The 26,235-nt window shown below is 41.3% G+C and overlaps 1 protein-coding gene and 1 pseudogene across 1 annotated transcript; both read right to left on the bottom strand.

The window, feature by feature from the left end:
- Nucleotides 1-1,198: 1,198 nt before the first annotated feature.
- LOC140938940 (uncharacterized) lies at nucleotides 1,199-26,231 on the bottom strand. The gene is made up of 2 exons (XM_073388472.1): nucleotides 26,035-26,231; nucleotides 1,199-2,180 (listed from the first exon to the last, which is right to left on the bottom strand). The coding sequence occupies exons 1-2, from the start codon at nucleotides 26,225-26,227 to the stop codon at nucleotides 2,017-2,019; spliced, it is 357 nt and encodes a 118-aa protein (XP_073244573.1). The 5' UTR covers nucleotides 26,228-26,231; the 3' UTR covers nucleotides 1,199-2,016.
- LOC140936587 (uncharacterized) lies at nucleotides 10,920-11,846 on the bottom strand (annotated as a pseudogene).
- Nucleotides 26,232-26,235: the final 4 nt, after the last annotated feature.

The following is a 26,235-nucleotide window of genomic DNA, read 5'->3' as shown; positions in this document are numbered from 1 at the left end:
CTATAAATAACGCATAGTCCCTTACCTATTTTTACGCCAACATCAACCAAAAACATTTAGCTAATGTCATACTCAATGTCATTGACTCCCTATCCATGCCTTACAGGGGCGAAGCTATCCCCTAGACCTACAATTTTTTGGTTTGATCACTCTACCGCTTGTGATAAATTATGCGTTGTTAGGGTGAGGTAAAAAGCTTAAAAGCTCGAATATTGGTGAGGACAGTGCGTAACAGTCGTGCGTGCAATTTTCAGGATATGTGGAAATGAAAGTCAGGCAGGCTTACAACTAGTCGAAAAGCTGGCTTTGAAAGAGCAGAGAACCCTTTTTTCACCGTTTTTATTGTTAATCACCACCAGTAATCTCATATAATCTTAGAGAACTTTATTTTTGTAAGAGGTTTTGAGATCTCGTACGTGTGGGTCATGAAAGTAGACAGGACTGTGTGACGGTATTTAACATTATGCAAAATTATTGCGAAGCATTTTCAGCATTTTAAAGCTACACAGGGATGGAAGAAGCTTTTTTTGCCTAAAAACGGAGCGGTTTCTTTCCATAATTGGAGATAAATCTCGCAAAAGTGATTGGAATTGAAGGGTTTGGCTACGGACGAGAGTTTGAGCAGTTTTGTCCGCTCTTGCTCAGATGTCGAGAAAGAAAGGGGATGTCAGCACTTAAAAAATCCTTTTGGTGGTATGGGTACGTTTGGAATTGACTGAGCCATCATGATGACGATGCAACCATCTCTCACAGCAATAACAACCTAACAGCCTGCGAGGAAGATCTCCATTTAAGGCATATCGAGAGAAGTCACGCGCGAGTGGCACGCTAATGAAGAGGTTGCTCCTAGTCCATAATATTTCTTGGTAATCGTACGTGTACGCTATTCGGTGAGCCAGTTTATATTAGGATTTCCGAGGAATAACTAATCCCGTGTGTACCGTGAAGAGAATGATGGACAAAGACCATTCAATTCTACCATTTTCTCTTCGATCTTTTCAAGATGTCTCTTGACTCACTGTTGATTGTGGCGGAAAGAATTAATTCTCACACACTGAATGCCATTTGTCTGCCACACGACAATACAACAGGACTTAAATCACAACCGTCACAAAACTTTTATAGCAAACAAAGGAAAAAATACAAAAACCTCCCTGAACCTTAGGCACTGCTGTCAAACTAACTCACTTTCTTTTGGAACTGGTAAAGGGCGGGATGGAGGGTTGGAAAACGTTGTTGCACTATTTGGCAAGAAACAAAAACTGAATCATTCCCGAGATGAGCGTTAAAACTGAATTCCGTCCGAAATTGTAGCTCGTCCAGGTTCCATTCAGTGTGAGGGAACTTCATTTCTTTCCTCTTTCGCTAGCTCAGCCGGCAAGAAAAGCATTTAACGGAGAAATTATCTTTAAATGTAGACCACTGGGTCTGCTGGACTACGGCTATTAAGTATTCCTAATCATGTTTTATCTATATTCTTGATTTCATCCAGAAAATGCCTTGGAAAGAAGTGAAAAGACTCTCCCCTCTCCAAGACATCATAAATCAATGAACAACTTCACCGGCAGGTGATAGATTTTATCCCAAAAAATTCCATGAAGAAAATTTCATCCTTCTCTGATTCGAAAAAGTGCCAGCATTACTCATATTCGCAAACTCAGCGTTTTGAAAAAAAGAAAAACTGATATTGCTTTACTCAGTTAACGCGCGAACTTGCCACTAATTTGAATGCATCCTGTGCATGACATTTACAAACCGTAGATTGCAGACTGGAAATTGAATGACAGACAGAAATTGACGAACATCGAAAAGAAGCCTAATAAAGGTGACGTCATCAGCGATATACCTCGTTCCCATCCTTCTTGAAAAAGTAGCCCAGGATCGAGGTTGACATCTGCCACGCAAGGTTGCTGCGCATAAGATGGCAGCTATCGTAAATAAAGTCCAGACAGGAGCCTGTTATAGGCTACTGGTCCAGAAAAAGAGCGCATTTCACTGTGTTTCTGTCAATTCCTATCAATAGTCAGTTTCTGATTCAGCTTTTTTCATCCTCCAGTCGCCAAAATCTGCATCTGTAAGCGGAGTACAAGTCTCCTGTTCATCACCAGTAACTGGAATTGGCTTTTTTATCTTAGGAATTCTGACTGAATAACGTTCACAGCAATAGCAAGAGACAGCACCTGAAAACAAACAAACATACAAACATGGAAATAGCAAGAGATGGGGCTACAAGAGCTTGTCTGGATAAAATAGTAATAACGTCCGTAGCTTTCGTAGCTGGCGGTATGGTGTAGCAGCTGCGTGAGATTTGGCGGCGAAGCAGCGTAGGTCGCGAGAAATAGAAATACCGCCTGCCAGAGAACTATGATTTTTCAAACTTAGGGCCTGTTTGCAAGGAAAGAGGGTTACCCTTTTGCTAGGGTTACCCTACCAAGCGGCTTAAAGTTGGCTCTGGTTTACAAGCAAATTTCACAGGTAGGGTTTCCCTATCACCCGGGTCTTCTTACAAGCTTTGCTGACGTGTTTCGTCATGCGTGACATTTTTTGTAACGGTCCAAAATTTCAAATAATCTTGAAGTTCTCTTTAGAAAACACGTTAAATTCACGCAAAAAAGGGAAAATATTATCATCGTAGACAGAACATAACTTTTTATTTTTCAGATTTTTATAATTAAGCTCAGAAATCGGTTAAAACCGTTCAAATTGGCAAGATTAATGGTCACGCATGACGGCGGAAAGTTGACGCGGGTTGGCGAGTTATCCCTAGCTGGGCGTTTACAAGGCGGGTAGGGTAACCCTCTTGCTAGGGTAACCCAGCACTCAGGTAGGGTTACCCTAGTGCTAGGGTAACCCTAGCACCAGGGTTACCCTCCCTCCTTGTAAACGGGGCCTTAGGGCCTGTTTACAAGGACAGAGGGTTACCCTAGCAAGGGGGTTAAAGTTAGCTCTTGTTTACAAGCAACTTTCACAGGTAAGGTTACCCTATCACTTCACCCGGGGCAACTTTACCAGCTTTACTGACGCGTTTCGTCTTGCGTGACATTTTTTGTGACGGTCCAAAATTTGAAATAATATTGAAGTTCTTTGTGGAAAACACGTCAAATGCACGAAAAAAGGGACAATATTATCATCGTAGACAACTTTTTATTTTTCAGATGTTTATAATTAAGCTCAGAAATAGGATAATACCGTTCAAATTGGCACGATTACTGCTCACGAATGACGGAGGAAAGTTAACGCGGGTAGGCGAGTTATCCCTAGCTGAGCGTTTACGAGGGTAACCCTTTTGCTAGCGTAACCGTAGCACCAGAGTTACCCTCCCTCCTTGAAAACAGGGCCTTAGAAGGGGCTTAACAAGAATTGGGGTGAAAATCGCGAGATAAAAGGAAGCGAAACTGCACCTCAATGTCTGTTGCCGCGATTGGCATGATAAACTGGCACATACTTTACTAGTCTTACTAGGAAACATTTTTGGTAAATGCCATGTTGGTTTTTGTAAAAAGGGGATCCCTACAACGTATCTACTTTTAAGTAGATACGTTGTAGGGATCCCCTTTGTTCACTCCAATCATTTAGAGTAAAAATTCGTACTTTTGGACGGTCTCGAGCTGTTTCAGCTGTTCAGTAATATTTAGCAAACCGTTTGTTTTTGTTCTTGTTTCTTCGCTTGCTTTTGTTTTTTTTGTTGAACGGGCCAGGACTTTGAAATAGAGTGATTTTACTTAACCCGTGAACTAGTTAGTACATATAGAATACCACTCACTATTATGCACAAATTCTATTGTCTTCTTTTGTTTATTTGTAGCTTTTTTACCCTAGTTGTTAATAACTGTTTCGCGGGTCAAGTAAAATAGGCTCTTACAAAAAGTTAATTTTACGCCCTTGTTAACTACTCTTTTCTGCATTGATCGATGATAAAATGCAACTCCGAGCCAAACAATCCATCTAAATGAATCTTCACTCTTTTTTACTTAACTCCACTGTACTTAAAAGTCGATCTGAAGACTAGCTTTGCTCTGCATTATATTTTGCGAAGTCAGTAGAATGTATTTAATACGGTAAATTTAAACTGAAACTGCCGCTGATCGCTTCCTTTTTCTTTGACAACTTACAGAAATACATGTACACTGAGGGAAACAGCTGAAGACCTTACAACCGAGAAAGTCGCCACAGTGCTCATTTTGCTCGTCGCGACGTCAGTGTCCTCTGCGGAGAATTTTAAACTCTGACCGTGTAAATCTTAATTTTGGCTGCTTGACACACATTAAGAGGCTATCAAGCTGGTCTGTTCCATGCATATTGATGCATTATTTCTTGCAGGTTATTGTTTGTAGTTCTGACAGGATTCGATTCTAGCACCGTTTTCTTTAGCCAATTTTCTTCAGCGTTAATATAAGGCTTTTATTTCGGCTAAATGACCCTCTATATTACTCAAGGTTTTTGTTTTTAAAGGTTGTTTCCGAAATGCGTTTATCTGTTTTGTCCGTCAGTGTGATGATTCCCTGCTTTGATTTGTTACGCCGGGCCGAGCTCTTTAACATTTTTTTCTCAGGAAAAGTGATCTACAGATTTGGATTTTAAGGAAAGAATTGTAGCTTAAACTAAAGCTCCACGATGATGACAAAAATCCAATGATACTGGCACTTTTTCTGCGCTGACCGTCGTACAGTTCCAAATCGTACACAGTACGTTTAATCGTCGACTCTTTTCAAAGTGCATGCTTACATTGGGAATGTATGACGTTAAAAATCAGAACCATTCGTAAAGATAACCTTTCAGTGATCCTCAGTTCGCTGCTATCGTCCCATCTTTTCATGCTGAGCCTGATATTTCATGATACCCAGATTCAATGGGCTGTAACATGGTAAAAAAGGAAAACGGTCGAACGGCAGGCTTCTGATTTAGACTTCGTCCAACTATATTTTTTTCACGGTGACATACGACACTTTTAACGGAAAACAACCGTTCTATTTTTAAATCTACTCGGTAAAGGGTCGACTCAAGAAATCAGGGGAGATAGAGGCTCCTAGTGATGGCCTCCTGTAATGTGTTAGAACTTGCTTTGAAGTGATCATTTCTTTCACTTTGTAGAATGCTGCCTCGCACTGTTCTTTCCATTTCCACTGATGATTCTTCTCCAAAAGTTGGATCAAGGGATGTACTGCTGTCGACAGGTTAGGCAAGAACCTGTGGTAGTTATTGATTAGCCCAAGAAAAGATCTCACTTCAGCTACGTCGTTTGGACGTGGTGCTTTCAATTCCGCTTCTACTTTCTCTGCTACCCTGTGTAGGCCATCCTTGTCAATGTCATGTCATGTCCAAAATGAATTATCTTCTCCATGAAAACTTAAATTTTGCCTTGTTTGCTCTCAACCCATGAAGCTAAAGCCGTCGCAGGACTTTTCTAAGTTAGTCATGTGTTCTTCATTATCCTTGCCAGCGTGTGCCAGATGTTCCTTCCAGCACTTGACCAATGGTGCGCTGCCAGATAGAAGGTGCTGATGTGATGCCGAACACCAAGTCTGTTGTGCTAAAACAGACCCATGTGCGTGTTGATAGTGAGGTATTTCTTGGAATCTTCCTCCATCTCTAGTTTGTGGTATGCCTGACGAAGGTCAATCTTTGAGAAAGTCTGCCCGGGCAAGCTTTGCAAAGATATCTTCACTGGCGGGGCAAGGGATACTGCTCAGCTTGTTGTTCTGGGTTTACTGCGCCTTTGTAATCACCACAGATCCTGAAAGATCCATCTTTCTTTGGGACAGGTACAATGGGCGTTGCCCAATCACTCCACTCAACGTTCGTGAGAATACCTTCATTCTAAAGTCTTCTCAGTTCTTCTTCAACCGTAGGTCTCAAGGCACAGCACTAGCTTTGCAGAAATGAGCTTGGCTATCTTCTTTGAAGGGTAGTTTTGCCTTAGCTGATTTGTATGTTCCAAGTTTATCTTCAAAAACATCAGCGTATTTGTCTTGCATGTTCTGCAGGCGCTCTCTAGCAATTGGTGGGGCTTGTGAAACTTCCAGCGATTTAATAGCATACCAATAGAGGCGTATCTTGTAGAGCCAATCCCTTTCATCAACACAGGACCCTTATTCTTAACCACATACAGATCCAACAGTTAAGGTGGCTTATCTTTGTACTCGACATTTGTCTTAAGCACTCCGACTGGAATAATGTTTTCCCCGTGTAGGTTAACAACATGAGTTCAGTTTTATACAAGGGTTTGTCGTTAAATTTCTTCCTGTACAATTCATGTGGAATGATCGACTCAGCCGAACCCGTATCCCGTTCCATTTTCAGCAGATTCTCTTCTGCTTTCAGATCGACCCAGATTTCCTTACTACTCGGTTTTCTCACATTGTGTATCCGCGTTTGATGTACTTTCAGAACTTGTTCATTGCGTTGTATTTCCCCGCTGTAACGCAGTGTCTTACGGCGAAATTGTTATAAAGGGATTCAAATTCAAGTAGCGTGTGCCAGATTATTAGCGGCTACAATGAGGTTGACGACGAAGGTACCTTTTCGTTGAAATACATGATACATTCTGGTGCCCCGAATGAACATCGGCATATAAGAAGAGCACGCTTTCTTGATAACAAATCTTGACAAAGTGTCGAACCACCACGCGTGTGCCGAATGTCAAGCAAGTTTTACTAAAAGATATAATCTGCGGAAGCATGCAGACGTTTATACGAGAGGAGTGACAAAGCTGGTGTGCCGAGGAGACCGAGTCTATCCGCCGGAGGCCGCGCATGAAAAAGCGATTTATGGGAAGAAGGCGTATGCGGGAATGGCGGGAAGCTAAATGGAGCACGAGGTCCAACGGAAGGGTGTGCATATCCATCACAAATTGTGTGGCCACGGTAAAAACAAACACGGTGTTATAGTTCCATGGCTGCCATTGACATTGTTCTCCAGAAGGTGGGGAGGCCTTGGTCACTTCCGAAAAGACAAAAAAAGGAAGGAGATGGTTGACACGACAGATGCAGTACACGGGGCTGGAAATTTACCTTTTCAAAGACGCGGTGTGCAGGCCAAGAGAGACGCCCCGGAGTTGTACGCCCCAGGTGAGGGGCCTACGAAATGCTGAAAGGAGCGGTTGTCGGGGGGGGGGGACGTAAGCGAGCTTGGTCTTCTGTCGAAAGCATGAGGCGGGCAAAACGAGAATCTGTTCGCAAATTCCAAGACGCGAAGATGTGTCGAAGAGTCGAAGAGTTCTGGGTTACGACGCCAACGCGCTGTACCCAAGCACAATGTAGGGCGCAATGCCCTGTGCCAAGGAGGTCGTTGGGTCGTGGCCACAAACGCCGGGGAACGTCGAAAAGTTCATCGACGTTCTGCAGAGAGACAGTTTGCCTTCGCCGAGGTGGACATCGGGGTTCCCAGAGAGTTGTGGGAGAAGTTCAAAGAAATGCCGCCGCTATTTTATACCAAAACCCGTCGCAGGCGAGGCAGTGCCGCAGCATATGAAAGACTACTTGGCGCGCAGCACGCTCAAGCCCATGCACGACCAAAGAAGGCTGGTTGGCGCCCTTTAAGCACCAAAAATCCTGATGTACTCGCCGCTGCTTAAGTAAGTACCTCGACCATGGTTTACAAATCACAGCGTTCCCCCCGAACCATTGACTATGTTCCGCTAAAGATCTTCACGTGGTTCGTGGACAAAGTCATGGAGAACCGGCGTAAGGGAGATCAAAATCCAGAACAGGCTCTGCTGGCCGACGTGTTCAAGCTTTTTGAAACAGCTAGTATAGCAAGACGATAGAAGCACTGGAATGGCAAACGACCGTGGAGTACACAACAAGCGAAAGCGTCTTGAGGAAACAGCTGCGCTCGGTGTGGTTTCAAGATTTGGAGGAGATCGGCGACGTGTACGAAATCCCGAGACCCGAAACCGTCAAGTCAAAATCGACAGGCCCTCCTAGGTGGGGATCGCTGTCTACCAGATGGCCAAGCTCCGGTCCTGCAGTTTTACTAGAGAGTTTAAACAGCAGACATTCCTGAGGTCACGAACGCCGATTGGAAGCCACTTGCGCCAGTGTGAATATACTGCGCATGTGTTTACGTCCGTAAGGTTAGGTCACCGACGCCAGAACGCCACTTTTGAAGTTCAAGAAAGAACGCGAGATTCTAGTACTCGAAAGTTCGCGTTTGGGTAAGAATTATTTGGGAATTTCCGATATTGTGGTTAAATTGTTGGCCTAAAACCAACGAAAACTCTTCTGCTATTCATTCGGCATTTTCAGAGATGTAAACATCAGGCAAACAGTCTCAAACTCTATTTTTGGACTGGACAGGTTCACCTGGCAAGCTCCACTAGAAGGTGGCAAAATTTATGGGATTTACGTAAGATTTACTCCATTTCTTGTCCATGCGAATAATCATCACCTGTGATATTTAGTGCAATCGACTTTGAAAATGAATGTCAAACTAAACCTCATTTGTGGTCAATGTAACTGCAAATATAATGGACCGCTAAACTTCGCTATCATGTATGGTAATTTTTGTTCGCTTGATTTGTGTCTATACAATCAAATAGTATACGACGGCATTTCAAGCTTGGCGAATAAATGTGAAAGATGAAATGTGCATATGAAAATGGGGCAAAGAAAATGTAAAAGTCCTCTTCAGTGACAAAGATCTTTCTGAAATTCGAAACGCTATGAGTGAAGACATTCTTATCGCGTTTAATATACCAAAAACCATTCATTGCTCAATCTTCGCTTTTCGTGCCACAAACGCCGTACTCGATCCAGACCGTGCGCAACCTTCCTGATGTCCGTGACCTCAAGAACGTCCGCTGCTTAAGCTCTCTAATATGACTGGAAAAGTTCCTCGACAAGCTCAATTACGAGCTGATCCAGACAAACACCGATAGCCTCGACCTCTGGCTGTCGTGAGATTCCCTGGAAGAGGCGGTTTTCCCCGCCATGGCGGAAAAGTTCCGAGCCCGCAAAAAAGAACGGAACGCGCAAGAGCCGGGACTTTTCATGCTGGAGTTCGAGGACATTTGCGGAATCGCGCTGTTCAGCAAGTGTTATTTCACGGAGGAAGAGAAAAGAAAGGTGAAAGTGTCCTCGTAGGGGAACTTAAAGCGCCAAAACAAAATGCACTGGGAGCAGTTCAAAGCCGCGCTGGAGGGGGTCGTAGACACCGCCAGCCACGAACGGAGGAGTGAGAATGAACGAAGTGGCGATGTGCACTTATCATCAAAAAACACTGGCGCTGAACGCCTACTACGACAAATGATGGGTCCTGCCAAGACGGCATCCACACGGAGCCGATCGAATATCATCTGTGAAGAGGCGGCAGCTCGGTGTCGGTAGGCACGACAAGAAGCTCCTCGCAAACGAAGCCCCGTTTGGGGCCGTGGTGCAAATAATCCAAAATCAGTTCATCGGGTTTGGTGATGGTTTTTACGATGTGGTACACTTTAAAAGCCAGATCGGATCTGTGGCTCTTTTGCTTTCGTCCTCAAGCTCTCCGGGCTGGTAAAGATAGCACACAACCGCCGCGGAAGGGAGTCATGTCTCGCGCAGGCGAAAAGATCTGTGTTGAGGGGTGGAGGGCTTGGAATAAACGGCCTTTTCTTTGATGACCTCAGCGGGTTTTTGCACGTGAGCGAGTGACTTCGCCGTTCAGAGAAGAGACCACAGCAGGAAGCCAAACGACTCATTCGGAAGATCTTTGGCCCTCGGGCAGCCGCATTTCGACAGCGTTGGGGTGTCACACGCTTTTTCGGCCCCACCATGCCCCCCAGTGTCGTGTGGAAGAAAAAGAGGGTCTGCTTGGTGTTTGGCGTGGAAACATCGAATTTGGGACGAGGAAGGTGTTTTGGAAGATATATTTGCAAAGGGCTTGGAGTATTAACACGACCTGTTTTTTCAGAGAACTGGTCAGGTAGAAAGCAGAGAAGCTTTGATTCGCCGGGGCCTGTGAGTGGCGCATTTTTGTGCATGCGGTTGTAGAGTTTGATAGCGCAGTCTGTGTTCGTGAAGTCTTGTTACGCTTGAAGTACATTCAAGGCTGGAACACCTTTAACCTTGAGTGACTCAGAAGGGGCGACCGAGCTAGATCTTCAAATTTCCGAGAGTAAATACCTCGGAAAATCGTTGCCATTGGCCCAAGGGCGGCGAATCTCACATTTTCAATGAAGATATATCCGAAAGAAAAAGCTTCTCAAAGTTTGTGCAAAGACGCTCTCGGTCAGACAAAACAAGAGCTTATGACCAAAAATCAAGAGAAATCGACAGGCGCAATGACGAAATCGCGGTAAATCAAGAAATTGCAAACAATGAAAATGAACAACGGGTAGTAAGGGAGAGAGCGCGTGAAAAAGCAGGAGAGAGACAAAACGTGGCGGATCTTGAAGAACAAAACGAGAAGCTTCGGGAGGCGCCTCCGCTACGTGAACAAGTTTTAGAGATCTTAAAAAATTATGGCTTCACCCTCCTTGCCACTGGAGTCACTATCGGCGCCGCGATTGGTGCATTGTTCAACCCTCTGAAAAAGCTGGACAAGGGCATCGGCAAAGGGCTACAGACAATGAGCAAAAAACTCGGGCTCATCTGCGCGATTGTAAGCTTCATTTTCAAGGCAGAACACGTTCCTCAAGCGCAATCGTTAACGCTTACAAATAGACAGACCAGTCAAAAGAACTGCTCCCATAACGATCAGCGCCTTGTTTACGTCATAACTCGTGAACGCTGGGGCTGGGTCAGGTGGCGAGGAGAGGGTTGGAGTGGTAGGTGGCTCTGATATTGCTCTCCCTTATGAAATGTTTTTGGTGCGTGACTGTTTGCAGGTTAATTTTTTAAGGACCGCCGTCCATTAGGCGCAGCCCCATTTTTTATCTCTGTGTTCACGTCGTTGTCCACCCCGAGCTTCATGTTTGGTGTTGCCTGCAAGAGTTTGTTGTTTTAGCTAACTACTCTTTCTGTATTTATCAGCCATGCCGCGGGTAGCACCGAAAAGTTAAGGGGCACCTTTTGCTTCGTCTATAGTCAGCTGGTATCGATGCACGCTCTCGGCCAGGTCATGCTGCCTGACGGCATCCTCCAACAACTCGAGAAACTCACTCTGCGCTTCTTTCGCTCGGCCTCCATCACCGAGACTGCTGCAGACCACGTTAACCTGGGCCCCGAGAACACAGTGCACGAAGGGCTCGATTAACCGGTTAAAACTTAACAGCCCTGCCTGTGTGAGCCCGCTTACCTTGTGGGGAATAAAGTAGTCAAACTGATGGTCTGTGTTTCCGTCATTTCTGATAAAAGCGACAAGGTTTCCATGACTGGCTCCCCCCCCCCCCCTTCGTCGGCAATCTCGGCGTGAGAGCTAGGATACCCCATGCCTGTAGATGTAGGGCCATATATGGAAACATTTATGAAAACATTTCCAAGACCGTAGTACGAGGGGATGTCATATTTTTTGTTTGTCTAGCCGAACATCAGTTCCCAGGGCAATGCGCTCACGCTTTGGATGCCCCCCATCTCGAACAGAATTCTTCATGTTGTGAACTGCACGTGAAACCGGAAAAAGAATCGTAGCTGGGAGGTCAGCTGCATGTCGAAAAAAATTTCCCGTGAAATACGACAGCCCCTGGTCGCACACCAAAGCGCAAAAATTCGACTTTTGGGGCTAATATCTCATGTTTGGCCCTCCCAGCCATGTTCTTGCCTATTTCCCTGTCGTGTGCCTGATTTTCGTGTTTGTGAAAATTGCTCTGTACTTCGTGGTGAATACTCTGTGAGCGTGACATATATTTTTTGCTCCTGGTCAAACAGCCCACCAACGTTATGTCCAAAATCAACCGCCGGCACTAGCTTTTTCACGTTTTTGGTCAGCATCAGCTGATATGGGAAATTTTCAAAACTCAGGGCACTCTGATACGCGCATTGATTTCAAACTGACATGCAGAGAAAATTATGGGAAGTTATGAAAATCTTTGTTTCGGGGAGAGAGGAGTAGGTTAATAGCCAGTGAGAAACACGAGAGTCTATCTACTTCAGCGTATTCAGTATTGAAAAATTCTGTAGAAAATAAATAAATAAAAAAATGACAATGAAAAAAACATGCTCCACCACAAGACTCAGTAAGAGTACATAAGAGAGGTTTCTACAGCCATGTTTGAGCAAATCCAGTCAGACATATACACGCAGAATAGTTGTGCTCATTATGAGATTTTTTCGCCCTCCAGCGACCACAACGTTAAGATTGAACACCCGATGGAGAAACCAACCTTTATCAGGCTTCTTCCTTCTCTCTTTACGATTCTTGGTGTAATTTGAAAAACCCAGAGACAGTTACCTTGACTGAAAGTGGAGCTATCGGAAGATCAAAATCTGGAAAATTGCCAGCAGGGTATTACACTCTTGATCTTTTTGGTAAAACAACTTAACATCGTGTTCGAACAAAATTTAGGATCGAGAGTAAATGCTGTAAGAAACCAGTCCGTTGGAAACCTGGTGATCTATAATCTGGAAGAAAAGGGATGTGAGGATTGATCCAGATTTGAAAAAAAATTTTGGCGTTGGCGAAAAACATGGAACCAGGACATACATAAAACGCTTGAATTCTCCCGCGAGTTATTTCACTCATTGCGATGGCGAAAATCTCCACGACGGAAAACCTTCCAAACTTCTGGCGAAGTTTTCGATACAGGGAACGCCTATGAAAGAGTCGACTACGCTGCTCTCCACATCATGTGTTACGTGACGTTGACTGCGGGGACGAGCATCTGCACAGTTTGACAATTTCTGTGAAAGATGAAAATGGCGACTTGTTTTATTCCAACGGTTTTCCTTTGCAAATCGAGCTGGAAATCAACTGATAAAATATACAATGTCCTCTGAAAACTTGTTGCCAAGTGCACCACCTAAACAATTCTATCTGGAGTTGCAGCAAGACAACTTTCGGTTGTCCGGAATCTGTGAAATTGGTAAAGAAATTTCCGACGAATTCCAAAAAATACAAAAAAGCACAAACCGCCATGCACTAAACTGCCGTCGGTTTTGGGCTCTCTCTCGACCACTGGCGTCGCCTTGAGCCTTAAGGGCCCCGGAATCATTGTTGGCGCACCTCTTGGCGCGGTGGGCGCCTTTTGCGGGGCCGGGTCTGTAGGGCGTAAAAGCCTTTGCAAAAAACTGAGTCTGAAACTGAAAAAACACAAAAGAATATACTCGCTGGCCTTTCCAGACACAATTACGTCACAATTCCATTAATCCCCTTGATTTCAAAAGTCTGAACGATGACGTTGTCACAGATAGTGAATTTCAGATTATTAACTCTGAGTTGGAAAAATATTTTGTGCTGAAAGAGGCTGTACGGGCCAAACTCAAGGAAAAAACAAACCCCGGTTATGTCATCAAAAAATGGAACATCAAATTCGCAACGAAGTGCGAGACGAACTTCATAAAAAGTTTCTAAAACGCAGAGTGATTACCCCTCCCAAAATCGCATTGAGTTTTTCTTTCTTTTATAAGAAGTAAACATACAATTGAACATATCTGAAAGAGCTCTCTCAGAAAAAAGGAAAAAAAATTCGTTCGATAGCGCAAGAAGCCGTTTTAGGTCTGGAGGAAGCGAAAAGGCATCCTTTTGCAGAGACTGCTTCATAAAAAATAAAAAAAATAAAAAAAAAAAAACCTTCCCTGTTCTGCCAAAAATTTGTGGAGAAAAAAATCAAAACGGTTTTTCCGGAATTTAATATGAAATATGCTACGTTTGCGGTGTGAAAATGCGAATTACCCCTTGTGAAGTGGAAAAGTATTGCCCAAAATGTGGCTTGATCAAAGAGAATGTTTTTTAAACACAATCCCTCATGAGAAAAAAGAACAAAAGATTATTATTTGTTAAGAAGGATAAAACATTTTTTACAACTCAAAGGTTTGAATTTTGATGTGATGTTCATTGAGCGGGTTGTTGTGGTTTACAACACTGTAAATGAATTTGCCGCTTCTGACAAAAAAAAGAAAATATAGCTTTCACATTCCAATAATTATCGATGAAGCGTAACCTTTCCAGACAGGTAAAACCCCCCGCCAATGATGTAATCCTATTTTTGGGTCCTTGAATAGAAAAACAATATTTATAACCACGGTACGCATGCACCATGAAAAGTAAACTTTTTTCTTCCCATACGGAGGGGAAATTTAAAAGTGTTTCATATAACAGCGTCTCTTAAAAAAGAGACAGAACGTGCCGTGAGACAGGGTTAAGGTAGTAGAACTGCTATAAAGTCAAAAAATGATCATCCTTATAAAATTGCTTATTTGAAATGTACTCTTAACCTGAACTCAGATTCCAAAAATGAAGCATTTTCGTTAAATATCAGCCGAGAAAACGAAGGCCAAAGTTGGTATCTAAGAGCGCTTGTTTGGATATATTTATAATGACAGGGCTGAAATCCGACGCGATACTTTCCGTTGTTGACAGAAATGCTGCAATCTTCACAACTCGACACGCGATAACGCGTTATGAGTTTTTGTAAGCCAGGGCAAATCATAGCAAAATTCGCTTACATTCTGCTTCCCCAAATTAAGTACGATTGTTTTGATATTTCTAAATCATTTCTATGGCTGTAAAAAGCCCCCTAGAGACACATCAGATATATTATCCTTGTAAGGTCGATGACAGATAAGGCCGCAGTTTTATGATCTATTATGCAAATTCGCAGGTTGCTATGGCTAAAACATTGTTTACGACGCCATATTGAGAGCACGTCACTCAACGAGTTCAAACGAAGATTTTCGTATTTTCTCGCCACTTTCCGTGCTACTATCGGGTCAGTGTCAGCAAAAAAAAGAACAGCGGTTTACTCGTACGAATTCAAGATGGCGACGAAGAAAACAGCGCAGCCTGTGACGTCATCTTATCCCCAAAACTCACCACCATCTCGCTACAACTACTTCTAGCGTGTTATTGTGTTGTCGTCTGTTCCGTGTTCTTCATCCATTTCTTCGAAAGACAGATCTGATTTAAAACAGTCGAACAGAAAGATATTTTGGACGGCAATGGAACTGCTTTTATCCCGTACGATGAGGATTTGGAGCCAAACGCGACCGTAGAAGCGGCCGCCGTATTCGAGGAAAGCGTGATTCTTGAAGAGGATCGTAATCTCGAGCTCCAAAGACATTTTACTGGTGAAATAGGCGCATGGTAGGCATTACTCCGATTAAGTTTTTTTGTCGTTTTTTTTTTTTTTTTTTTCATCGTACTGCGTTTCTGTTGTGATGTAATTTGCTGACAGCAGAAGGGAACCCAGTACAAGTATCTAAATTCTCTAACTCTGTGAAATAAAAACAATACTGAACGGAGCACATGTCTCTTTTTGTTTGTTAAGTGCACTTGTTCTAACTGGTCCGTCGCCATCAGGTCCCATCACTACCAAAACGGACGAGTGTATTTGCTGCAAAGAAATGGACTGTGTAAGGGAAGTATGGGTAAAGTAGAACGGGAAGGTGACTGCATTTAATACTCTTCATCAAGATCAATCATCCCAGTTTTCAGGATGTTTGCCTGAACCGGTGGCTTCTTCAAGTTGCATCGCTTAATCTGAAGACGAAAACTGGAAAAAGTTACCGAAATTTGTTCACTCAAGGTCTTAAAACGGAATCAGAGTAATTTATTCACTCCTTGTTGATTATTTTGTTGTTATTCGTCCTCTTGCTGTAGTTGTTGAAGTCATATGTTGTTCACCTGGGTGTCTTGTAGGTGAACCTGAAATATCTATTTATTTGGTAAATAAGGTTGAATTATACTCAAACCCTTGTTGACGAAGAAAATATAAACTCCTAGCAGTATAGACTTATTTTTTTTCTTATTAATTTTCTAGAACCCTGAAAAAAATTACTATAATTGGCCCAAAACTCCTATATAAAATAAAGAAAATAAAACAAGGAGTGTACACCATTTACCTTACTGCATGATGAGAAAGAACAAGGTACAATAAAAAACAAAATCAAACAGTCCAGCATACAAACAAGTAGAAAAGACCAAACTGGGGATGGACTGAGTACATATTTTTTACTTCTGTATAGGTTTCTCCGATCAGTGTTCTACAGACAATTTACTTGACTTGTTTGGGATTTTGTTGGAAGTTCCAAGCCTTATCCATACCCATGTTGTGCTTACAAAGCAATAAGGACAGCTTTCCAAGTGAAATTGGGGAACATCATGGCTTTGAAGATGATGAATCATAGACAATCATTGACCTGATCGGTCAATTAACTGGCAATGTTATTGGTTCTACAGTGAGCCACGTTGTTTTTTTCAGCTTTTGACATGGACAATTTAGGGAAAATCTGTCAACACCACTGGAATGAACACATTACAATACAGTTAACTAGACTTTCTAAAAGTCCTTTACATTTTTTTTCCTGGTTGGCCACTGTGTGACCTTGTTGAAGCTTGCTTCGCTCACTAAGAACTTATGAGAGGTCGACTTGTAGCAAGTCTAACAGTTAACCTGCCTAGTTTAAAAGTGTTAGGTCCTAAGTGAGGGAAGATAGAGCTCTGCAAAGTTGCAAAAATTTACACTCAGACGTTTGTATGGTGGGGGAAAGTTTGTGTCCCCCACCATACAATAATTTAATTTTACAGACATTAATTATTAATGTCTGTAAAATTTTGCAATTTTGATGAATACTTGTTGTATAGTTTCCAACAGATCACTTTCAAACTTGGCAATTGTACTGACTGAAAGGCACTCTTTCCAACAGATTTTGCTTAACTTGCCCATGTCAAAAGTTGAAAGCCGTGAAAAGACCTGTTTATTTGTTATTTGCTTTTCTCTCTTTGTAGAACCAATAACATGACAACTTAATTCACCAATCAGGTCAATAACCAGTTTTAATTTAAAAATACCATTATAACTGACGTGATACAACCTTCTTATGAAATGACTTCTGGGTTCAAAGCTTTCACAGTTTTAAGAATAGTTTGTTATTTTACTTCAACCTCTCTCCCTCGAGGTTCATGTTAAGTGTGTGGCTCTGCTTTTGGGAGGGTTCAGGTTTCCTCCTCAGATAACATAAGGTTTTTCCTGACAGGCTGCACACATGAGCATACGTTTACAAGGTTATCAATCAAAGAGCTATACTTAAAAGTTTGTTACATGGAGTAGAGGTGATGCAAGATTTAAAAGGAAGAGCAGGAGCTGGAGGAAAAACAAAAGGCTCTCCAAAGAAAGACAAAACAAATAAAAACTGCGGTCATTGAGGCAAGGTGGTTGGATGCACAGTTTCAACTTATGGCTGGGCAGCTACCCCCCTTGGCTAACCATATCTTGGCACAGGCAGATGAATAATATGTAAACTAGACAGATAAAAGTAAAAAAACAGTCCCCTCTTCTTTTAAGAAATTGTATATATACATTGGTTCCGTGAAAAAAGGAAAAAGCCTAAAAAGAAAATGTAATAAAAATCACATCAATACCAAACAGAAAAGAGTAAAAAACAGTTACAGATTGTTTTAAAAATTGTACATAATTATACAAGGATGAATAATTCTTCAAATAATAATAATTAATAATAATAATAATAATAATTCTTCAAAAATTTTTCCTATTATATGTAGTCTTTTCATATGTCACTCCATATCGTCCTTTCCAACTCCTTCACCCTCTGCTTCTTTAACTGGCTTTCTTTATGTAGCAATCAGCAGTAATACTCTTTATTAGAAGATCATCATACTTCTTGCATCATGTACTACAAGCCTTTTTCTCACCATCTTTGAGGGATTTCCAAATGAGAAAGTATTTGAAGTGACACCAGTCAGTAATCAAAATAAATCAAAGAGTACCCTTTACCCCTTATCATTAAATAATTATAACATCAAAAAATAACACTTGAAAGATGAAAAGGGAGTTGGAGCACTCTATCAAAATAAATCGCAAAATACAAATTAATGATCATAAAATCCAAGGCTGAAGGCCCCACCCACCAGCCTAATTTTTGGAACAAACCAAAATGATAACAGGATCTAGAGCAACAACACTACTCATAAACATAACCAAGTAGAAGCATTTCCACTGTAAAGCTATGACCAGATACTAGCACTGCAAGAGGAAAAATATCAAACTAGCAGCAGGCCCCATGGCAAGAAAATTTTGAACAATGGCACTTCATGTGGCTGGCTATGATGGAGGGACAATGTCTAAATAACATACAAAGATGGAAGTGGTTTGAACAAACTAACCCCCTCAAATAATTACCTACAATGAAAGGAAACTGTGCCATTTGTGAACTACTGCTATGGTTATTGTACTACTAGCTGTATGGTTATTGAACTATATAATTATTCTGTCTTGACTGAACTGCACCTACAGGAAAATGAAAACTGAACTAGCAGGCCTCAAGGCAAGATAATTTTGAACAGTGATACTTACGATCACTTACTGTAAAATAGGAACAATGTCTAAATAAAGTAAAATACAGAGACTAAACAACTTTAATATACGTTTTTTTTAAACTATTGCTATGGTTATTGAACTACTGTGTGGTCATTGAGCGTCTTACTGAACTTCACATACTGGAAAGTGATCACTGAACTGCACCTACAGAAAAATGAAGACTGAATCAATGATTTCATTGTCAACTAAGATTTCACAGTTCAGTATCCATAAATGATTTTTACGAGTTCAGCGACTGCAGCGAATACGACCAAAACAGACTACTAAAAAATTAGCCCCTTTTCTAATTTTCGGTCGACATTTTTTACCGCCGCGAAGTTACGCGAAACACAACAAAATACTAGATTGGGTGATCGTTTCTTGACATCTCTGTTTATTTCTCCGTCAGTGTGTATATAACTTAAGTTTGTGTTTTCGAAAAAAACCGTACTAATGATTTGTATCTTGCCCTTTCTATCCCGGCTCCAAACTCAAAATTATGACACGATCCCACAAAGCAAGAGTCAAAGGGCTATGAGTGTTAACTCACCATAAGCCGGCTTCTCGCGGACATGACACTGGACTTGCCAGGTACGTTATTTTTACAAATAGTTGGATTTGCTCCGGGAATTCCTCTTCTACGTTCTTGCAGCGTCTTTTACGTGAACTTGCCTCTCGAAGCAATCGGACGTGAAATTAATACAGAGCTCCTTGAGGTTGAAGTTCTCGCTGCACGTTCGAAAAATGCGTTCCACAGCGCTCTTTTGCCTGTGCAAAGAAATTCCCTTTTTCGGATTGGAGACTGTTGCTGCAGTCCTGGACAACGTAGCAACAAGGGCATCTTTGCTCGATGAAACTGACCAAGAAGAGTTACCAAGAAGAACTTTTCTTTCAGCCTCTGGGGATAAGATGACGTCACAGGCAACCCCGTCGACCTCGATCCAATCCCTCCCCTTTTGCTCGGACATTTTTAGTTTCGGTAATGGCGGACCGCCACTGAAGAAAAACACGGCTTAGAAAATCGGACTTCCAGTGAGAACTAGGATCTCAAATTTGGTATGTGTATTTATTAGCTATCAAACATTCTAAAAATCGTAAAACACAAATAATGCTTGATTTGATCACAGTAGCACTTTAATCATTTGAGAAATAAATTTTTCAAATGGAAGGGTTTGTAACAGATCTAATACCTTAGTTAAAAACGCCGGGCCTTCATACCGACCGAAATCGAACCTGGACGGCGACCAAGAGGACGGCGTACCTGGCCGAGGAGACGTGGAACTAGAACGGCGTCTTTGTGCGCAAAAAAAAAAACCCAAGCAAGCAGGGGCGACGGTCAGAGCTAGGTTGCCTACAAACAAAAACCGAGATAAAATAAGACCTTCTGATCGTTGGTTGGAATTTGCTTCGCCATGACGTCTTTCAGAGATGCGATGGATTTGTTAACAACTGCTCTGTTCGACCTCGATGTCTTCCAGTTCTATTCCAGATGCGCGCTCCTCTGACCTCCTTTTGGTTTTGAAGTTTGAAAGCAGAAGCTGGAAATGCTCGCGTACCGATCGCTTTGAAACTTTGAATTTTGGGTCGTTGATGCTGTTGAGTTTTCCAGCTATTTTTCCCCAAACCTTCCTCTCTCAACTGTTCGAGGTGTGTAGCGGAACGGCTGGTTCAACAAGATCTCCTTGCATAAAATTGCATCGTGTTTCTCGGACCTCTCCATGATGTTTGACCTGTATGACAACAAACTTTTATCTCAGGGAGAGGCCAAATGTTTTGAATAAATGTTACAACTTTCAAGTACAAAGTCGCTTTATTTTCTACATATTAAATTCAGATTTGTTCGATGATTGCAAAAAAGAGAGGTTATTATAATAATAAAAAATTTGGCCATGGCGGGAACTTCGCTCTTCGACCTTCAGAAAACGTAGTAAATTTCTTCTCACTGGAAGGAAGAACAACAAAACAAAAATTGTCTATGTGATCTGAAGTCAATACTATAGGTAACAGCAAAGATTTGCTTTCAAAACTATGTGTTCTTAACGGATAAAGTTGACAAACAAACTCTCGTTCTCGAGTCACCGCCAAAATGCTGGAACTCACCGCCGCGACGTCAGGTGTACTGCAAGATGATTATGCAAATCATGTTGAGAAAGGCCGTCGTGACTTCCGGTTGACGTTTTCTTGGCCGCCGTCCAGGTTTGCTTAAGGTCGCTAATAAACCACACTCAACGCACCCTGTTATCATAGTCTAAAAACCTCGCGGGGCTATGATAACTTGTAACTGTCCAATGTGGCAAACGGGGTAGTGGGTAGAGCTAAGGTCGCCCCTGCGAGGAGGGATAGGGGGTCTCTAAAAATTGGTGTGTTTCTGGACGATATCTGGGGCACCCCACAAGAATAATAACTAGGGCTTCCCTGGAAAAAATCTGGGGCACCCCACAAAAATTATAATGAAAGAGAAAACCTCTCAAGAGGAACGGGGTGTGGGGTGTGGATGGTTCGAAGATGGTTATCGTTAAAAGAAATAAAGCAAAAAAGGGGTAAATAACCCTGAAAACCCTAATATCAAACTAAAAATTCTCATTTGTTGCCTCAATACATTTCCTACACAAGTGGTTGGGAATTTTGACGTGCATAGTATTGATTTAATTGATGAACGTGTACTTTATTGTTGTGACCACTCTGTTTTATAAAAGCGTTGTTATGACAAGGATAAATTTGATGTTGATCGTTCTTAGGGCTTTTGAAAAAGGATAAATGGGGTATAAAGCTCGTTCGTAAGGAATGACCTTTGAAATATCATATTACTGGAAACGCGCTGTGTTTTGATTTACCTCTTGTCGCGTTGCAGATGACTACCTTCTATGAATCTGAATTAGCACTCCGCGATATAATTTCTAGCTTTCGTAAGGGACACTCGACCAGTACAGTGTTAATGGATATGCGCGAAGATTTGCTGAGACCGATGAAAACAGGAAAGGTTACACTCATGGTGCTGGCCGATTTCTCTGAAGCGTTCAACACAGTCAACCACAAGATTCTTATAACTAAGTTATCAACGCCTGGTTTCTCGAAGTCGTTTCTGCTTTCTGCACATTTCGTACAGATCGATGATCGTACATCTGAATCAGTAAACTTACGGTTTGGTGTTCCACAGGGGTCGATCCTCCGCCCAAAATTATTTAACCTATACGTTTCTGTTCGGCAAAGTCATCTCCCTTCCTCGATTGGTTTATTTTTTAATACGCTGACGATACTGCAATGTACCCCAGCTGTCCAGCTCCTGAGCTAGACAAAGATGTGCACAGGAACCAAACTTTACACTAAACACTGTGACCGCCTGGTCTTCTAATGACTCCCATCTAGCACTGAACTCGAAGGAGACAAAGACGATGCTGCTGTCCACAATCCCGCTGTCTTATGTACATAGTTTACATAAGAATCGACCAGTTATTACAATCTCAGGTCATACATTAGAATATGTAAATGTAAGTAAGCTTCTTGCTAACCATTTCCACCAGCATATTAATTGGGATGAGCAATTAAACCTGGGATGATATACTGTTAATAAACCATTGTTATTATTAATTCTCGAATTGGTTTAGCCAGATTAATTTCTTTGCTATTTCTATCCCCTCGTAATTGCTTTACGTGTTGTTTAAGTTTACTAGTAATGAATATTATTTTTATTGTTGTTGGTATAAAATATTGAAAATCACTCTGTGGGTAGATGCAAACACTAAACTGTCACTTTTAGTATGTAAACATTCAATTAAGATGTCTAAAATTTGCATAAATTCAAACCTGCTGGCATTTTTAACTCGTGGATTACGCGTAGCGTAAGGGACGAGTTATTGTAGGCACTACGATATGCAAATGTTTCACTCAGGTGTGGACATTTTCGTAATTAGTCGGCTCGCACGAAAACGCCCGATATAAAAAAGACAACTGTCGTAGATCCATCGTTCCCGTTCCGCGACATGCGAAGTGAAGAAGTGCTGAGAGATTGTGCCCATTGTGTCCATTGTGCCCAGAACCTTTTGATGTTATGATTTTGTACCTTTCACAGGAAGATAAGTTGTCACTGAGTTGTCTTCATATCGACTTTTAATGTTTCAAATTAGCACTATGGCCAGAAGTTTATGAACTTTTTGAACCTTTTTGACTTGTCCTGGCGATTAAAAAATGACGAAGAGATAAGCAATTGCTCTTCGACTCCCCAAGCTGGTCCAAGCTGGTTTTTAGGGAAATATCATTCTGAAATGAAATGTTTCTTAATGGAATAGAAACGGAAATGTTTGCTGTTGCTGAATCGTAATTGATTCTCCTCATGTAAATGAGAAATGCGGTTGTACAACGCTGTCAGTAAGATACTTCGCGTCGGTTTTGCGAGACACTTAATATCGCTTTGGCGGTAATATATTCTTCAAATGCAACAAAATGAGTTAAAGTACGGTTTTTACTGTCAAAACCCTGCTTATTTCCTCTAATATATCTTTCAATTCTTCAAAAAATAAAGCTCTACCAGCCTCAAACAGCGTCCACCAGCAGAATTTCATGGGCAAAAATGTTAAAAATGATTAATTTAACATTACTCTTTAACAGTAGTTGTCGTGGCGCTATCGAAAACGCGTTGACCTCACTAACTAAGGGTCTGGAGTTCTGCTTCCGTAGTAGGAAATTTATTTTCTCTTACTTTTTTATTTTCTTTGATCGTTTTGTTTTTGTTTTGTCAATTTTAGGGGATGCCTATCCTCTTTATTTCGAGGAGGTGGTCAAAGGTGTTTCGGAGCAAATGATTGAATGACAATATGTCTCGCTAGGAGACCAAAAACAAAATGAATTTTTCCTCAAAAGTAAATCTTGAAGTTTTACCTCATAATTTTTTATTGAAGTGCAATAGACGGTCATTCCAAACGTTAACTGTTAGAGATATTTAATCTGAACGAGAAAAATGTTATCCCTCGACTTCTTTCCTTAAACCTGCCACCAATTTCTCAATTATTTAAGATTTTTAGCAAAATGGTCACGTGACATATCACGTGACTTATTAGCACACTATTTAGACTTAAAAATGTTAAAGACGATGAGTTCTTTATGTGTGGCAAATTTCGTTGCAGATCCATGATATGTGCCGAAGTTATAGCCAATAATCATTTTCCAAATGTAAAGCTATCAGACCCAGGGCCTAAACTACTTGAGCGTACGTGACCATTATGACTGAAGGTCTATCATGCATATTCATTGCAGGTGAGTAAAGATTTGGCGACTTTTTCCCGCTACTATCATTGTCCTTGTTCCATTCAATAAGTCAGATGACTAAAATGTGTTCTTCGTTTTTCTTAAGGATAACAATCATACGCGTAATTTTCACATTTCATACTGTTCATCTATTAAAATTTGACTGATAATATTCTTGGATACCGGCAAGTCAGGTGAATTATTTCGAGGTACGTTTATCTTTTAAGCGAAAGTTTATTTATTTTCAGGTACTGTTATTTGTTTTTGATCGATTCTATCACTGAGTATAGCAAACATATTTTCTTTCCTTATTAAATTAAAGGTAGACCACCGGCGTGCCATCTTTTTGAATTCACCATTCAAGTCATGTTATCAATCGCTGTTGACAGTGCTTCGATTATTTTGAATGTGAATCCTATTGCAGCACCATGACAATCAAGGCTGAATTTATTGGAGTGTCAACGTTGCTGAGATGTTTCGTGATCATATCAGTGTTTAAATATTTACCTGCGAACTTGAATCTTGCTTGAAATGACAGAGCTCCAAGTAGATAAGAGTCCGCTTTAAAACGTCTTTAAGTGCGCCTAGCACAGGAAAATCCAAGAGCTGCTTTCGGACGGTTGGATAAAAAGTAGGTAATTTCGTTTCTTAACTAAAATTTTAACGTTACGCTATTGAAGAGAGACAAGGCACAACTCAAGATTCAAGATACGATCACTATCTGTCTGTGTGTCTGATATCATGTTACCCCCGGGGCAATTGAGATATAAAAATACTATCTTTTGGTTAATTTCAAAAGCTTGATGTTTTGTCTTGGTTATTAACGAGAATTGGAATTAAAATTAGTAGTTCAATCCTACATGTAAGTGTAAAAGATGTTGTAGTTTTTCATAGCCGGTATTAAATGATAGGGACTTTATTCAAGGCAAGATTATTTTCAACACGATACTTATAAGTTTACTCTTCCCGGACAATTACAAACTGTTGCAGGTGACCGTTGTTTTAGTTTCTAAAGGTATCTTGGAAAAATATCAATCCTAGTTTTCCTTCCAGACAAGACTTACATAGGTTTTAAGTCTGATAATTTTTTTAATTTGACATAAACCTTCAATAAGCTCCAAAAGTTGTTTGTAAATGGTGAAAAAAGAAAATCGTAACATTAAAGTTTTTCAGGTTCTTCATAAGTCAAAGTAGCTGAGTTATTCAGTCTGAAAGTGGTCAATTCATGCATTTTAATATCGGTAACTCTACTTGATTCCAAGGCGTTATGTTCAGACTCTCTCACTCTCTTCTGTAAGTCTCCCTCCTACTCTTAACTAAGCATCTGGTCGAGTTGCCATAACACGCAAAATGACTCGATTTAATCCATACGACCCAGACTGTTGAGGAGGTTTTGAGAGGTCACGTTATAATTGAAGTCTAGCTGGTGACCCGCTAGACTTCAGTTGCAACAGAAAATTTTTGAGTTCCCAGACCAAAAAATCGCTGGGAGCAAACCGGGGAAGCATTCGGTTGCGAACGAACGCTTAAACTGCAGCCCTTTGTCATCTCGGGCATCCCCATTTGTCGCTACTTTGCTAGCAACAAATCTACTTATTAAACATATTTTCATTTTGACAGACTGAAATTATACCAGTAGACTATTAAATTCCAAGGTAATTATCAGCTTTCATTTCTTAAATAATTAATCCACGAGTTTTAATAGCCATAGGCACCCTTCGATTAAAATTTATTTTCATGGTAATCCCTTTAAGACATTTACGTGCTTAATCTTGGCAAGAAATTTTCTGCCAATTACAATAGTCCTTGAGCCATATCTGTCAAAGTTATAACTTAGCTGTGGCTGACGAACCAACCTTTAATACGTGCTAAAGGACTTTAATCACGTTTTTGAAACAGTGCACGTGCAGGTTAGCGGTCGCTACACAACGTGACGGCCTTGACGAAGGATTTTGCTTTGCAAGCACGTGGTTTTTGATGGACATTCACTTGGCACGATATGTCACAACAGTGTCTATCTGGTGATAGGTTTTCCATAGATAATGCAGAGCAAACATATAGGTAATAGAAAACACACTTATTGAAAAAACAAGGTAGTTGGATTAAAACCATTAGAAAATTCGAAGTTTTGCTTTGGAAAATAATTGTCCTCTACGCAATCTCGTTCCCAGGGCGCTTTTTCTTCGTCTCGCCCCATATTAAATCCGACGAAGGACTTTTTTGAAAGTCTAATTTCATCGCTTTGCAGAGCTCTTAGGAGACTTACCGCCTTGCAGCTGGGTCACAATTCAAATCAGACAGAAAAAAAGATGTAAAAAACCTTTAACGAAATATGGCTATATGACATCTTATGTGTCTGGGTACAATAACAGTGACTCTAATTAAAAAAAAAACAAACAACTCACAAACAAATATGAAGCCCAGCAGGAAGATGCCGACGACCTGCCATACCAAGATACCCCAGAGAGGTTGATCGGGTACTGTGGAGTCCTCAGATGCTTTACGGAACGCCGAGTATGGATCCAAGGACTCCTCAAAGCTGACACTGTCCATTTCAGAATTGAGCGGGTAGAACTTGACGTTAAATTTCCCAGCCATTTTTGCCA

This window comes from Porites lutea, chromosome 5 (genome assembly GCF_958299795.1).
Source record: "Porites lutea chromosome 5, jaPorLute2.1, whole genome shotgun sequence".
Taxonomy (NCBI): Eukaryota; Metazoa; Cnidaria; class Anthozoa; order Scleractinia; family Poritidae; genus Porites; species Porites lutea.
Note: the sequence above shows the minus strand (reverse complement) of the source record. Positions and strands in the feature narration are given on the sequence as shown.

Excerpts from the sequence above, each read along its gene's own strand:
- LOC140938940 (XM_073388472.1), bottom strand. The coding sequence starts at position 26,227 with ATGGCTGGGAAATTTAACGTCAAGTTCTACCCGCTCAATTCTGAAATG. Across the intron at positions 2,181-26,034 it reads GCTGGGCTTCATATTTGTTT|GTGCTGTCTCTTGCTATTGC; the intron begins GTGAGTTGTTTG and ends GTTTGTTTTCAG.